This window comes from Telmatherina bonti (genome assembly GCF_933228915.1).
Source record: "Telmatherina bonti genome assembly, chromosome: 19".
In the NCBI taxonomy this organism is placed as follows: Eukaryota; Metazoa; Chordata; class Actinopteri; order Atheriniformes; family Telmatherinidae; genus Telmatherina; species Telmatherina bonti.
The window spans coordinates 29,619,471-29,633,920 of record NC_136617.1 but is presented as its reverse complement, the minus strand read 5'-3'; the positions used below and the strand labels follow the sequence as shown (position 1 = coordinate 29,633,920).

At 40.8% G+C, this 14,450-nt stretch overlaps 1 protein-coding gene across 1 annotated transcript in view; it reads left to right on the top strand.

The window, feature by feature from the left end:
- Positions 1 to 406: 406 nt before the first annotated feature.
- LOC306770380 (homeobox-containing protein 1) overlaps positions 407 to 14,450 on the top strand; it is a gene marked incomplete at its 3' end in the record, with an annotated part of 23,788 nt that continues 9,744 nt past the window's right edge. Inside the window, exons 1-7 of the mRNA XM_079259239.1 lie at positions 407 to 504; positions 2,848 to 2,947; positions 4,733 to 5,159; positions 5,451 to 5,536; positions 10,568 to 10,678; positions 11,779 to 12,006; positions 14,328 to 14,450. The exon at positions 14,328 to 14,450 is cut by the window's right edge and continues 34 nt beyond it. Coding sequence (XP_079115365.1) covers positions 2,866 to 2,947; positions 4,733 to 5,159; positions 5,451 to 5,536; positions 10,568 to 10,678; positions 11,779 to 12,006; positions 14,328 to 14,450 — 1,057 coding nt within the window. The 5' untranslated portion in view covers positions 407 to 504; positions 2,848 to 2,865. The remainder of the gene's footprint in view (positions 505 to 2,847; positions 2,948 to 4,732; positions 5,160 to 5,450; positions 5,537 to 10,567; positions 10,679 to 11,778; positions 12,007 to 14,327) is intronic.

Sequence of the window (14,450 nt, the reverse complement as noted above, 5' to 3'; positions counted from 1 at the left end):
TGAAGCAATTGAAGCGAAAAACAAAAATCTAAAATTTGCGATCAAGTGGTGGGGTCCATGCCATTGTCTTTCATAGGACCCAAAATTCCTGGCAACGCCCCTGAATATAGCACATGTAAAAGACTTTTTTCAACTTTCTGTATTACATATTTATTGTAATAGGCTGGACAATTAATAAAAGTTCACATTAGCAGAGGAATAATGTGTTTCTAGTCAGTACAGCACAACTGTAAATCATAATTCCAGCTGCCTCTACAGTAGAGACGAGTGAAGGGTTACAAACTGAGTCAGAAGCAGACTCATGTATTTGCATATTATTTTCCCACTGCACAGCTGAATGACAATATGACCCCGCATCGTTCGCCCCCTGGACGATAGTCAACAATTACTCTTCGAACCGGGGGGAATCACTTTCTTTAACAGAGTTTAGTGTGGACAGTGACTTTTTGTACTGTTTTAACTATCTCCTCGGTCACTTCAGTGGGCTGCAGCCGTCTCTCCAAGGTAAGAGAGGTGCTGCTCCGCGGTGGGACAATCCGGCGCTAGCCGCTGGCTAAGTTAGCTGGTTGTGTCTCAGCTTCGCGATATAACGTGGCATGTTTGGTTTGGGGTGACAGAAAACATCAAATGTATTTTTAATCAGTAGTTCTTTTAAAGCGTGGCTGCAATTACACTTAAACCACAAGATGTAAGTCTTAAGTAAGTAGTTAGCAGCGACAAAGCGACGTAAAGATGCATAGACATAGACGTCACGTTATTGTTTCCTCTGCCCTTCAAAATAACAGCATAATGTATGGGTTTAGCTTTAATCAATTTAATCAACTTTATTTATGTAGCGTCAAATCACGGCAATGCCATCTCAAGACGCTTTACAGACAGGAAAAAAAACATAATGAGAGCCAATTCATAAAAGCCTATATGAGGAAACCAACAGATTGAGTTGGAGGGTTCAACTCGGTCTCCCATCCTGAGCAAGCACACTGGCGATAGTGGGAAGGAAAAAAAACCCTTTTAACAAGAAGGAAACCTCCGGCAGAACCCGGCTCAAGGACAGGCAGCCATCTCCTTCTGCTGTGTGGGGGGGAAGAGGACAGAAAGACAACAGACAACAGGAACTGCTACTTCCGACCAGGGAGGCCTGCTGAGACAGGAGACATACATGTTAATGATGCAAAACTGTTATTTGGGGAGGGGGGTTAAGCGAGATATAAAGAGAGAGAGAGAAAGAAGCTTAGTGTATCAGGAAATTTCCCTCAGCAGTCAATCCTATAGCAACATAATTAAGGGATGCTAACCATCCCTAGCTATAGGACTTATCAAAAAGATAAGTCTTCAGCCTAGTCTTAAAGGTGGGGAGGGTGTCTGCTTCCCTAACATTAACTGGGAGCTTATTTCATAAGAGAGGGGCCTGATAACCAAAGGCTCTGCCTCCCGCTCGGCTCTTTGAGACTCTAGGAACCACAAGTAAGCCTGCAGTCTGCGAACGAAGTACTCTGCTTGGTATATAAGGAACAATGAGGTCTTTGATATATAGTGGTGCCTGGTTGTGGAGGGCTTTATATGTAAGGAGAAGGATTTTAAATTCTATTCTAGATTCAACAGGCAGCCAATGAAGAGAGGCTAAAACTGGAGAAATATGATCTCTCCTGCTGGTTCTGGTCAGGACTCTGACTGCAGAATTCTGGATCAGCTGAAGGCTTTTTACGGCATATTTAGGACAGCCCAGTAATAGAGAGTTACAGTAATCTAGTCTTGAAGTTACAAAAGCGTGAACCAGTTTTTCTGCATCACTCCGAGACAGAATGTCCCTAATTTTGGCTATTTTACGTAAATGAAAGAAGGCTGTTTTAGTAACCTGCTTAATATGTGTCAACCAAGTCTGCCTGTTAATTGTTAATACAGTTGTGCTCATATTTATTCATACCTTTCGTTAAAGAAGGAAAAAAATACAGCTGCCTGTAAAATAAGCTGAAATTGACTAAAGTAATAATAAATAAAAGTTTTATGAAAATCATTACATTATTTTCTAATTCTGGTTCAATAGAAATATATTTTTTTAAAAAGCAAACAAATAAGATAATTTATTACATATTACATCACTCATAAACTAACATTTTATTGAACAATCCTTTAAAGCACAGGTGTCAAACTCCAGTACTCGAGGGCCAGTATCCTGCAGGTTTTTGTTGTCTCCATCCTCCAACACACCTGACCAACATTCATAAATAGGTTGACGAGAAGCTGCTGAATCCGTTTGATGTGATTAAGCTGTGTTGGTAGAAAGAAACATCAAAAACCGCCCAGATACCGGCCCTCGAGGACTAGAGTTGTTTCCGCTACAGTCAGGTCTTTTCTGTTTTCTGTTCCTCTCAGTCAAACAGAAAAGTGCTCTCAGTTGTCCCGGATCAATTTGTTTGTTTGTTTTTTTTTTATCTTTCTTCAACTCAATTAAATGAAAAAACAGTGTCTTATATTACTAAATTATATATTTGCAGTTTTAGTTATTGTTCCTTTTTTACATCTCCAGTTATTTGAGTGACTGTTGTAAATTCAGCCTTTTCTTTAATGAAAGGGGATGAATACATCTAAGCACAATTGTAAATATCCTAGTAATTTTATTTAAAACATTTCAACTTGAGGCGCTTCACTGTGCTTTTATTTTGAAAATTACATTACATTTCTTCCGCTTTGTACTTCCAAACTGGCTAACGAGATAGCAGAACAACTATGGGAGGCTTTGGCTCAGCCTGCTAGCCAGTCATCTGTGGTTGAAGGGTTGCCAGCATGCTAATGGGGACAGTTTAACCGCAACACCCTGCAGTAAGTCTCCTCTCTGACTCCGCTGAGGTCCGGGAGAGCTGAGCCATGCGACAGTGGTGCGTCCCCACTGCGACCCCACGCGCTGAACCACTCCCGGGGCGCCTGTCCGCCTCACCCCCTCCACCAGGTAAGTGAAAAACCGGTGTACTTTGTGAGCCAAAGTCAGCCCCTTTTGTGTGCTTCTGAATGTAAAACTCTAGTTTTACGTAGAGAAACCAGCAGAGGGATGAAAGTATCTGGTTTAAATCACTGCAATCCCAATGAACATTGTGTGATTGCAGTGGTTCAAGTGAATCTTTCTTCCTTATTCAATCCAGATATGCATCACCTTGCACACGCAGGCACAAGTTCAAGGTATTGTCTAAAAAATATAAAGTTAAAGAAGCCCACAAGTTGATTAAGTGGAACATTTTGCATTGGTTTAACGGAGTCCTTCCTCCTGATTCAATCCAGATGTGCATCACCTTGCACATGCAGGTACAAGTTCAAGATATTTTATCTAAAAAATATCAAGTTTTTTTTTTTTTTTTATTATATTTTATTTTTTAAGACTTTTTTAATTTAAAAAAAGCACCCCCCCCCCCCCCCCCCTACATTTCCCCCAAACAATCAGACAACAAAAAAAAAACAAAAAACCTCCAATTACCATATCTCTTTGACGTTAAACACAATACACAAATACATACTAAGGCCTGGTTTTTTTTGTTTTTTTTAAATGAAATTATACCTACCAGGTTTAGGTAAGGTTCCCAAATTTTTACAAAGGTTTTATAAGATTGTCTTAGACAGTGTGTTATTTTTTCCCAAGGGCACACAAGTGTTCATTTCTATAAACCACATGGTCAGAGACAGCAGGGAATCAGACTTCCATGTAACATTTTCTAGCCACTACCATGGCTTTCAAGAATTTTTGTTTGTTTGTTTGTTTGTATTTATCTAGGGTTCCTCAGTTTTCATCAAGTTTCCAATTAAACAAATTTCAGGGTCCAGAGGTATTAAAATCATGACAATGTTAGCCAGAGTATCACAGAAACCTCTGATTTTCACACATGACCTAGAAGCCCACAAGTTGTTGGAAGTGGAACATTTTTGCAGTGGTTCAAGTGGTAGAATCGGCATGAAAAATGGCAAATCCATTAAGTTAACTTTGTTTACTTTTGTAATTACTCAATAACAACGCTGGACTTTGAGTGCCTTGAAATGTTTGCAGTTTTCAGGCTGTCATTTCTTAAGCTAAAGGTACCTCTAAAGGTTCGTCTTTATTTACTTTGGTGATCTTATGAAACATGCCAGGTCATGTCAGAATTCCTTGATAAATCAGCAACTTTGCAGGACTGACGGATTGGGACAAGAGAAAGGATGGATATCACCCTGAGGGCCCCCTCCCCTGATGTTAGTTTGTGTTTGGAGGGGGATCTTACTTCAATTCCACTTTAGACACTCAGACCAAGGTTAGCCTCATCTGTGTGTGCCAAGTGTTTGAAAGGTTGCCAGGTCTTTGAATGACCCACAGGTTCCTCAGAGGAGATTGCAGCCTGCTCTTTTCTGCAGTCCTATAAACCAAAGCGTTAAGTCAGATTTGCATCTGAAGTATTCCTGCTAAATGAAAATCTACAAAGAAAGAGCAGTGTTTGAATTCAGTTGAGCATGTTTTGTTTTTAAATGTATTTCATCTATTAATAATCCTTTTATAATTTATCAGTTTGCTGGTTCAGAGAGAGACGGCTCAGTTTTATCTAAATTTAATGTTGGAACGGAGATAAATATAGCTCTGTGTGTGTGTGTTGGTGACACGTTGGGAAGTCTTTATGGTGCTGATTATCTAGCGGGAAATCAACGGAGCCATGCAGATTTTGTATTTCAGCTTGATTGCCCGCCTCAGATTCACTTTGTGAAAAACTCTGCGCCTCAGATCCGAGGATGGAGGGCTGTGAGGTGGAGCCGCGCTACACCATCGAACAGATCGACCTCCTGCAGCGCCTGCGTCTGTCCGGCATGACCAAACCTCAGATCCTCCATGCTTTGGAGTCCCTGGAGAGGCTTGACCCAGACCATCGCCCATCGCACTGTGACTCTCACCCCGCCCCATCAAACAACACCCCCACCACCGCCGCCCCAGCACCGTCTTCATCTTCTTCATCCTCCTCGTCGCTCTCTCTGGCTTCTGCCACCACACAGACCTCTGGCCTGGACGGCGCCGCACTGTCGCCCAGCAACAGCTACGAGGCCTCACCACCGCCTCTGTATCCTCCCAGCGTGCCAGTTCAACGGTCGTTCAGCTACGACATGATGGGGGAAGAGGAGTGGGACCTGGAGGAGAAGGTGGAGGAGTACATGAGGTGAGAAAAGGTGTTATCAGAGATGAATTCCTGCCGTGTGAGGATGATTTAGGGAAGATGGAGGCAAAGAAATGCAGAGCGAAAGAGACTATTATAACATCAGATAATGACAGCTAGCGTCCCCAGAGCTGCAGGCTTATTCTCCGGGATTGTAGTTGAGCTAATTCAGGTCAGGTGTGTAGGGATGGCTGGAAAAAGAGAGGCATCAGTGAATAAGGTTAGTCAGAGCAGGAGCAGGAACGGACGTGTTAACCACCGTGTAATGGTACTTATGTGGTTTTGCTTTTACAGAAGAGACAGCAACCTGGTGAAGGAAGAAATCAAAACTTTCCTGAACAATCGCAGGATCTCTCAGGCAATCGTAGGCCAAGTTACAGGTACTCTCCTTTCAGTATTACGTCACTGTTATTAAATGCTACTGGATTGGTTGGGAGTAGGACCGTTTCCATTACATTTTTTTGCGAAATAAAAGCAATATTTGTATGATTCGGCAAACAATAATTGCGATTTGCTGGTGTTTCCATTGAACTGTGTTTAGCGCACTAGCCTCAAGTCTCGTAAAATCTTGTTACTCTCGCGAGATTTGATGAAAATTGCAGCTTATGCAAAGTAGCGACGTAGCGTTATTTTGCGGTTTTCTACTAGCTGAGGAGAATTCGCTATGGATTTTTGAAGCTTTTCTCCCACATTTTCTTTTGTGCAACTCTGAAATTTGTCATTAATTATTCCACTCCGCGCCATCTTTACTGGAAATGAACTGGTCGTGACGCCGCCACGACGCGTCCGGGGACACGTAAACACGGAAAAAGGGTTTCCTTTAGGGGTGTGATGATACGCTTTTGTCCCGATTTGATTCCGATTTTTTTGGTGCCGATTCGATTTAAATTGCGATTCTCACAATTCTCCGATATTGCTGATTTTTGTAGATTAAAAACAACAAAAAAGTATAAAACTTTTTTTTTGCTCGTCATTTTTTTTTATTTCAATGAGGAAAAAACAACGCAGCAGCCAGACCATCATTCTGCTGCTATAATGCCCAAGAAGACGAGTGAAAAGATCAATACAAATGGCAAAAATTTTATAGTGCATTCATTTTATTTATTTGAAAAAAATAGATTTTTTTTTTAGTTAGAAAAAATTTTTTTTTTTTTTTTTATAATTCTGAAGAAAAAAAATCCAGATTTTCGATTTTTCAATTAAATTTTCCCACCCCTAGTTTCCATTACACTTTTGCGATTTATTTCAATATCGAAACACCTGAAAACCACCTCATGAGAGCTGTAAAAACTTTTTAGAGATATTTAAGACATTTTTTTTCGCAACGTAGGTGTTTCCATTAGCGTTATTTATTGCGATATTTAGTTTTTGCGTAATTCTAGGTGTAACGGAAACGCACCTTTTCACACATTTATGACTCAAGAAGAAGAATTCACTTGAACTAGTTCTGCACAAATTCAGCTTTGGAAAGATGTTGGAGGTAAAATAGGGCAGTGCAGCTACATCACAGAGGGCTGCATGTCCTAAAACTAACCAGCACAGGTGGAGAAGTGACATTCAGCACTCATTAACACACCCAAAAGCCACTGTAACAGCTACACCTTGCTAGTACTGGGTTGAACTCTCCTTATGTGTCACAGACACAGCAGGGTGCTGGAAACACATTGACATGAAGCATCACACGGTCGCTGAACATGAGAATTTCCTGTACAATACATCCCAAAGCTGCTCTGTTGACTGTGGAGGTTATTACAGGGAACTTATTATGTTCTGGGAAGCAGTTGGAGATGATTTGAGTTGTGTGACATGGTGCATTATCCTGCTGGAAGTAGCTATCAGAGGATGGTACGCTGTGGTTACAAAGGGAGGGATGCGGTCAGCAACACGACTCAGTGAGCTGCAGTGATTGATGTTTAGATGATCTTTAGGGACCAAGAAAATGTCCCCCCACAACATTTCACCCACAGCAGCCTGAACTGCTGATACAAGGCAGGATGGATCCATGTTTTTATGTTGTTTCAACCAAATTCTGGCTCTACCATCTGAATGTTGCAGCTGAAATGGAGACTCACCAGACCAGGCAATGTTTTTCCAGTTTGGTGAGTGAGTGACTTGTGACCTGACAGGAGTGGCGCCTAGTGTGATATTGTGCTGCCTTCACCCATCTGCTTCCAGGTTAGACATGTGTGATCAGAGATGCTATTCTACATACCTTGGCCAGGGTGACCAGATCTTCTACCAAATGTGGGACAATGTGTGACAAAGTAAAAAAAAAACAAAAAAAAAACAAACCTTTCTATTCTGCTCTTTGGTAATAAAATTACTATCCAAACATAACCAATCTGTTTTTATATCTTTTTTAAATTGAAATTCAAGTTCTCTGACAAAGGGAAACAGTAAAAGCTTGCACACTATTTCCTTGTTCCTTTCACGTTATGAGAATCAGACAGAATTAGCAGTCGAGGCTTTATTTGAGTAGCGTGTTTTTTTGAGACTCTCGGATTTTTAGTGCCGTTTCACGTCATAATCTCCACCGTGTGACACAGAAAAATTACTCTGACAAACATCACAAAATACCGTCACAGTCTGGTTTACCCAGGAATATCTGCTTTCCCAGTGTTTGTCGTGACAAAACTTTCTTTTCTTCTTCTGTCTTTGATTGACATGAGTTTCAGTCAAATCAGCAGGCGGTGTGATGTGACAGCCGTCAAATCTTTTGCCACACACAATTGGTAAAAACCACACAAAAGTAAAGCCTGGTCGTAACGATGTGGGACAGCGCCCCGTTTTGTGGGACGTGTGAAAAGTAAGAGAAATGCAGGACAATCCAAGCACAAAGCGTGACATCTGGCCACCCTAACCTTGGCTGGAACCAGTGCTTATTTGAGTTACTGTTTGCTTTCTCTCATCGTCAACCAGTGTGCAGATTCTCCTCTGACATCCACAAGATGTTTTGGTCCAAACAAGTGCTCACTGATTTTCTGTTATTCAGACTATTCCCTGTAGTATTGCTGATTTGCTGAATTGCTGATCCACCAAGCTCAACAACTACTTTAATAAAACTAGTCCTAAATGCAGTCATTTGACTAATTTTCTTATTTTAAAAAATGTAAGAAAATTTAATATAAAAAATTTATATATATATACATATATGTATGTACATAATCTTTTTGAAGTCACCATTATGTTTTAATGATGGATGAAAGTTCAACTTTTCCATTAAACAAATTGATAAGTTAGCAAATATAAATGTCTGAAATGTGGACATTTACCTATAAATTATTGTCCACATGGACCGAGGAGGAGAAAAAGCTGATTCTCTCTTGTCTGATTGACCTGTGCAGGAGGAAAGTCTGCTTTGGCAGATGCAGTCATAACACCTAAATGCAGTTAAAAATAGCTTAGAAATAGATCCATGTTGAACACTGTTATCATTTCATTATCATAATGTCTAAATGATAGCTACCATTAGATGGATGTATTTACAGTGTGCATAACAGATTATACTATGATAGCAGGCCAAAGTTTGGACACACTTTTTTATTCAATTTGATCGGTAAGTTTTCTGTATATTCTTACATTTTCATGCTGTAAATGCAGATGCTTTGCATAAATGCCTGATGGTATTTTGTAGAAGTGGGAAAATCTAATCAAAAAATCAAAAATCGGGATTTTTTTTGCTTCACAATTTTAAAACATTTTTCTAGTTTTAAAAAAAAAAAGAAGTTTTTTTTAAATAAATACAAACAATTCATTATAAAAAATGTTGTATCTATCTATATAATCTATCTTTTTAATTGTCTTCTTGGGCGTTATAGCAACAGAATGATGGTCTAGCAACTGTGTTTTTTCCAAATGGAAATAAATAAATAAGAAAACGAGCAAAAAAAAAAAAAAAAGTTTTGTACTTTTTGTTTTTAATCTACAAAAGTCAGCAATATCGCAGAATTGTGAGAATCACAATCGGAATCGAATCGGGACAAATGCACGTTGTCCAAGCCGTAGTATTTAGTGATACTACAATCTTTTGAATGTTTGTTATTAAAACAGATCCTCTCACTGTAATTAGTTTGTCTACATTTGTCATGTTTATCTCTGTTAGGGGTTGGCAGGGTGAACATAAGGAGTAAAGAGATTAATTATGTGACTTTGAATTGTTGCTAGAATGGTTATAAAAACATTTCTAAACTATTTGGAGTCCATCGTTCTACAGTAAGTAGAATAGTGTGTTAAATAATGTCTTATATGTCATTAGATGTCACTAAGAAGCTTTCTACCATCAGAAACATCAGCAGAAATAAAAGTCTAATTCCCAGAAAGACCAGTAGACACTCATGCATACATTTATCTCCAGTAGACTGGATTACTGTAACAGGACTTCCTAAAAAGCTGCTGCTAGAGTTTTAACTTAGAGGTCTGAACACATCGCACCAGTTTTAACATCTTTACACTGGTTTCCAGTCAGTCACAAGATAGAATTTAAAACCATGTTGATTGTTTACAAATCCCAGAATGGTTTAGGACCAGAACATATCTGTGATATGTTCAGAGAATATAAATCAATCAGAGCTCCTGGATACAAAGACTCAGGTGAACTAGTCCAGACCAGAGTCCAGACTAAACATGGAGAAGCGGCATTTAACGTGTACGCTGCAAACAAGTGGAACAAACTACCAGTGGAAACTACCAGAGCTCCCATCAAATGTAGACACTTTAAGTCGAGGTTAAAAACTTTTCCTTTGCAATGCGTCTGTGTGCAGGAAATCTGCACAGCAGTGTTTAACTGACTGGAAACCAGTTTAAAGATGATAAAACTTTTAATTTTTTAGATATTTTTTCATATTTAATCTATGATTTTATTATGATTTCTATTATTTGTGTTGTCTTTTCTGTACAGCACCTGTAATGCTTTTGATTTTTCTTCTGTAAAGCACTTTGACTTGTTTTGTACGTAAGATGTGCTAAATAAACCTGTCTTGTCTTGTCTTAAGACCTGGTAAGGATCAGACTCAGGATTTCTTGATGTCTAAAACCTCCAAACCTCCAAAGATCATGTTAAATTTTTCACTCAGCTTCGCAGCAAAGTGGCAAAAACTCTCCTAAGAGCCAGAAAAGTATTTCATGAGTCTATTAACTTTGAAAAGGTCTGTAGGTAATTTTTATGTTTGCATTGCTAATGCATTAAAAGAGAAGAGCTTGTGCCTCACAAGTTGCAGCAAGTTCATATCAGTAAACTTTTTCTTTCCCACCACTCCCCTGATAAAACGCACTGCACTAAATCACATGTTCTTAATTAAGGTATTGAGGTTGGGATGGCTTCATTACCTTAACGCAGACGCTGCCGCTGCGTTCCGACATAAATCAGTGCCTTTACCATGCTTAAAGCGGCATGTCTGGCCTTGTGTACGCAGGCATCAGCCAGAGCTACATCTCCCAGTGGCTGCTGCAGCAGGGCCTGGAGATGAGCGACTCCAAACGCAGAGCCTTCTACCGCTGGTACCTGCTGGAGAGGAACAATCCAGGTGAGACGCAGGACACGGCGAGGAGCTGTTGCTGTTTCGTAGAAGGGGACACGTCCTTCCCGTATGGATAGCAGATGCTACCAAGGTTGAATGTCAGGTTAATGATGATAGATTATAGATTAGATCATGGAAGGCTTATTAAAAGGGGATAATATGTGTGTGTGAACCACTGCTTGCTCACCTATCTGTCATCCTGTTCACCCCCCCCCCCCCCCCCCCCCTCCTTTCACCCTCCTGCATGGTAAACCCGCACACGTCTCATTCCTCACGCTAACCCTCAAACTGGTCCTCAAAGGCTGGGAGGTCAAGGAGGGACAGGAGACAAATCTATAATTTCAGATGAAAGGTCATAGGAGATTCTAATCAATAAGGCCTCTGGTTAGGAAATGAAAGCGTAATGGGTGAAAGTGGTTTGTCTCTGCAGGCTAAAGTAACAGCTTGGGTCCGTTCTGTCCTCCTCGTGTCCTGCCACACAGCGACTTTGTGTGTTTCAGTTAAATTACACAGCAGCAGATGCTCACAGCTTCTCTTGTGCTGCGTCAAACAATAAATCACAATAAAAACCACGACAGGGAGCCACTTTTTCTCTACTTTTATTAGTTTTAAGAACAAACGAATCCGGTGAATGAGCTGCCTCCCTTTGCTGTTTTTTTTCAACCCACCTAAGCCTTGCTTTAGCTCCTCTTGGCTGTGATGCTGGAGGTACTCTGGTGCTGGTTTTCATCTCTACATGGCTAACAGACTCTTTAACAGTAATACTAACAAGAATGACTTTCCCTGCAATCCAAAGCAGCCGTGCTGCTTTGCTTCTTGCACGGCCTCCTATTGACCTGTCCCCCCCCCCCCCCCCCCCCCCCCCCCCCCCATGAATCCCGACATCAGCAGAGCTGTCAGTCAAATTGACCTGCAACTTGCAAATGCGCTAAAAGTCATTAGCAAGACATTTGTTAACAAATAAATGTCTTAAAAATGTCACGGCAGGTCTACAGGAAACATGGCCGTTAAATGTTAAACTATAAAACTCAGATTTTTTTTGCCACAAGTGGTGTCTTTAACCTTATCTGTGGCCTGCCTGACTATTGGTTTTGTCCCGACTGAAGGGCTGAGGTGGAGTGAAAGCCAGCACAGCGTGAGTCCCCCAGCCAGGGCCAGGGGAGGGGACAGAGACGGGACGGTAGCAGGGGCAAGTGGCAGCCTTGCCAACATCTTCCCCAACCCCAACACCACACTGAACCCCAACCCATCATGGAGCAAGCAGAGGGAGCTGCTGATGCACTTGCTGCCTTGGTACACCGCAGCCGCCGCCGCAGCTGCCCAGGCCCAGCCAGGTAACCGTGCTCGCCCTGCTCCGGCCTCAGCAGCATGCTGCAGAAGACACCTGCATGTGTTGCAGCATGAAATAAGGCTGTAAAACAGAGAATGCCCACTTGCAATACTGACAAGAAGTACCTCCATAGTACAGTATCAGCAGGCTGCAGCTACGCGTCTGTTCAAATGTGTTTGTTTGAACAAAACAACATAAATATGTTTGTTTAGAAACTGAAAACAGACTTAAAAATGTCAGATATTGGATCCACATAACAGTTAACCCTTTAAGACTTTGGTAGATCGCCGGCGCCCACTAGCCCTGTGGCTTATAGTGTGTAACTCTGTTGGCCAAGTCATGTATATCGTCCAGGAGGTTTACAATTCAGCTGAAAATATAGTTGTTATTCTGAGACTCTACATAGTAAACCCACAACCATTTATCACATTTTTGTAATAAAAAAGATGGCTATCACTACTATGTTGCTAAGAGACCTCTATTTTGACCCAGAAGTTTTGATGAAGCCACTTCCTGTCAAACCAATCAGATTACTTAAACTGACTGTAATGTCCAGTCAAGAGCAGCCACAGATTAACAAGTGACAAGAAGGTTATTTCTGCCTAAAAAGAATAAAAAAAATGATTCCTTGTGGCTGGAAAAGTGCCAAGAAGTCTCTACTGGACAGTGGCGCCACAAGCGAGCTGAATTAGTTTGTTTTGTAAGGATAGCAAGGCAAATATGAGTATAAATAGCTCTCAATAGCAAAAAATGCTTGGAGGGGGAATATAAATATGTAAATATTTTCTATTATGGGTTTGTTTTAATGCAGATATTTTTTTCTCATGAAAGCCAAGACCTGAGAGAACGATATTCAGATGAGGAAAGGCTTAGTCGATGGTGACCTGTGTTATTTCTACAAGTACTGTCAGTAAAAAATGCTGTTTTGCATTTTTTTGGTTGGGCTTTATGGCGCTATAGGTTGATTAATTTATTTTACATAAGTTTAGTCTCATAGGACTTCAGAGTTTGTCCTTAAAAACAACGTCTGTATGTTGACTTATTGGCATTTTGGCTGCTAAAGACGTCTTTTGAAAGTGAAAGTTTAGATTCCAAAAGATGTCTTTTGTGGCTTTTTATAAAAGGCCGATTTGGCCAGTTGCGTGCGTCAAATCGTCTCCAATGTGGACCTACCCTGCATGTTGGAAAGCTGCTCACAGTGTGCACCCCAAAGACGGCATGACCCACGCATCTACCCAAATTGGCCCTCCATATCTGTTGCTCCAGAACTCAATATTCTGTATGACCTGAAAGATGAGCCACAATGTTCCAAAACACTGGAAGTATGTGGCACTCGCTATACGCACAGCTTGCAGCCAATGAGTTTAAAAGTTTGTATTATTACATTAAAAAACAAAACAAGGGTTAATAATAAAATATAAATCACAGCGTACTATTAGGAAGTGGCCCTGTGAGTGACTGATGGTTGTCCAGGCTGGAATATACTTCTGCCACTCTGACCCTGAACAGGATAAAAACTGGTGCAGAAAATGGATATTTGCCAAGAAGAACTGGGAAAAATTCATCTAGTCATAAATTATTCTCTATACCGTCCACTCTCTATCATCCTCAGCGCTCTTCCATCATGCTTTCATACCTTCACTGGTATAAATTCTGTGATAAGGTGGATGTAGGCTGTGTGATAATGATTTGTGCCCCACAGCTACAAAACCCTGAGTTCTATATTCAGCCAACTCCTAAAGTCATTGTATTTGGATGAGAAGGACTTACACTGGCTTGGTTAGCAGGGCGCGTCCATGATTTATGTTAACCAGGAAGCTAACTGTGTCTTCTCCTGTGGTCAAAACCATCTTGTAGGTGCTGGAAAACATTTTGCTTCCTGCTGAAGTTGCTTGTGATGTGTAAAAAAGAGTAAAAAGCTTTAATGTTTGACCTGTTGGAGGTGTGTTCCTCTCTATTGTCGTTTTTTGATATTCCAATGTCACTTTGTAAGGATATTTTAAGAAAAAGACAAGGAAAATTTTTATAATAAAACTTCTTAGAATATATCAGTTAATGTTAATTTAGGATGTTTTACCAAAGGAGTGGGCATTGTTGCCATAAAAATGGCTGTCAGTGTTCCAGTTTAGGTAATGGATGACCCATGCCCCTTGATGGACCTTAATCCTTTAAGGTGGTCTGAGGCCAAATAGAAGAACTCAAAGTGGGCCTTAAAGCCTTTTATCCAATGCAGTCAGATCCTTTTTAGATTCAGCCGTTACAGCCGTCTGTCTTTGTTTGGATGAACTTCTAACAGATTCATTTCTGCATTTCGCTCCTCCTCAGGTGCCACCTTATCAATGCGTTCTTTGGTGAAGGAGGAACCTGATTGGAGGACGGGTATCATGGCTGGCGACAGAGTGGGGATAGTGGGTGGTCCTCTGAGGCTGCGTAGAGGAAGCAGGTTCA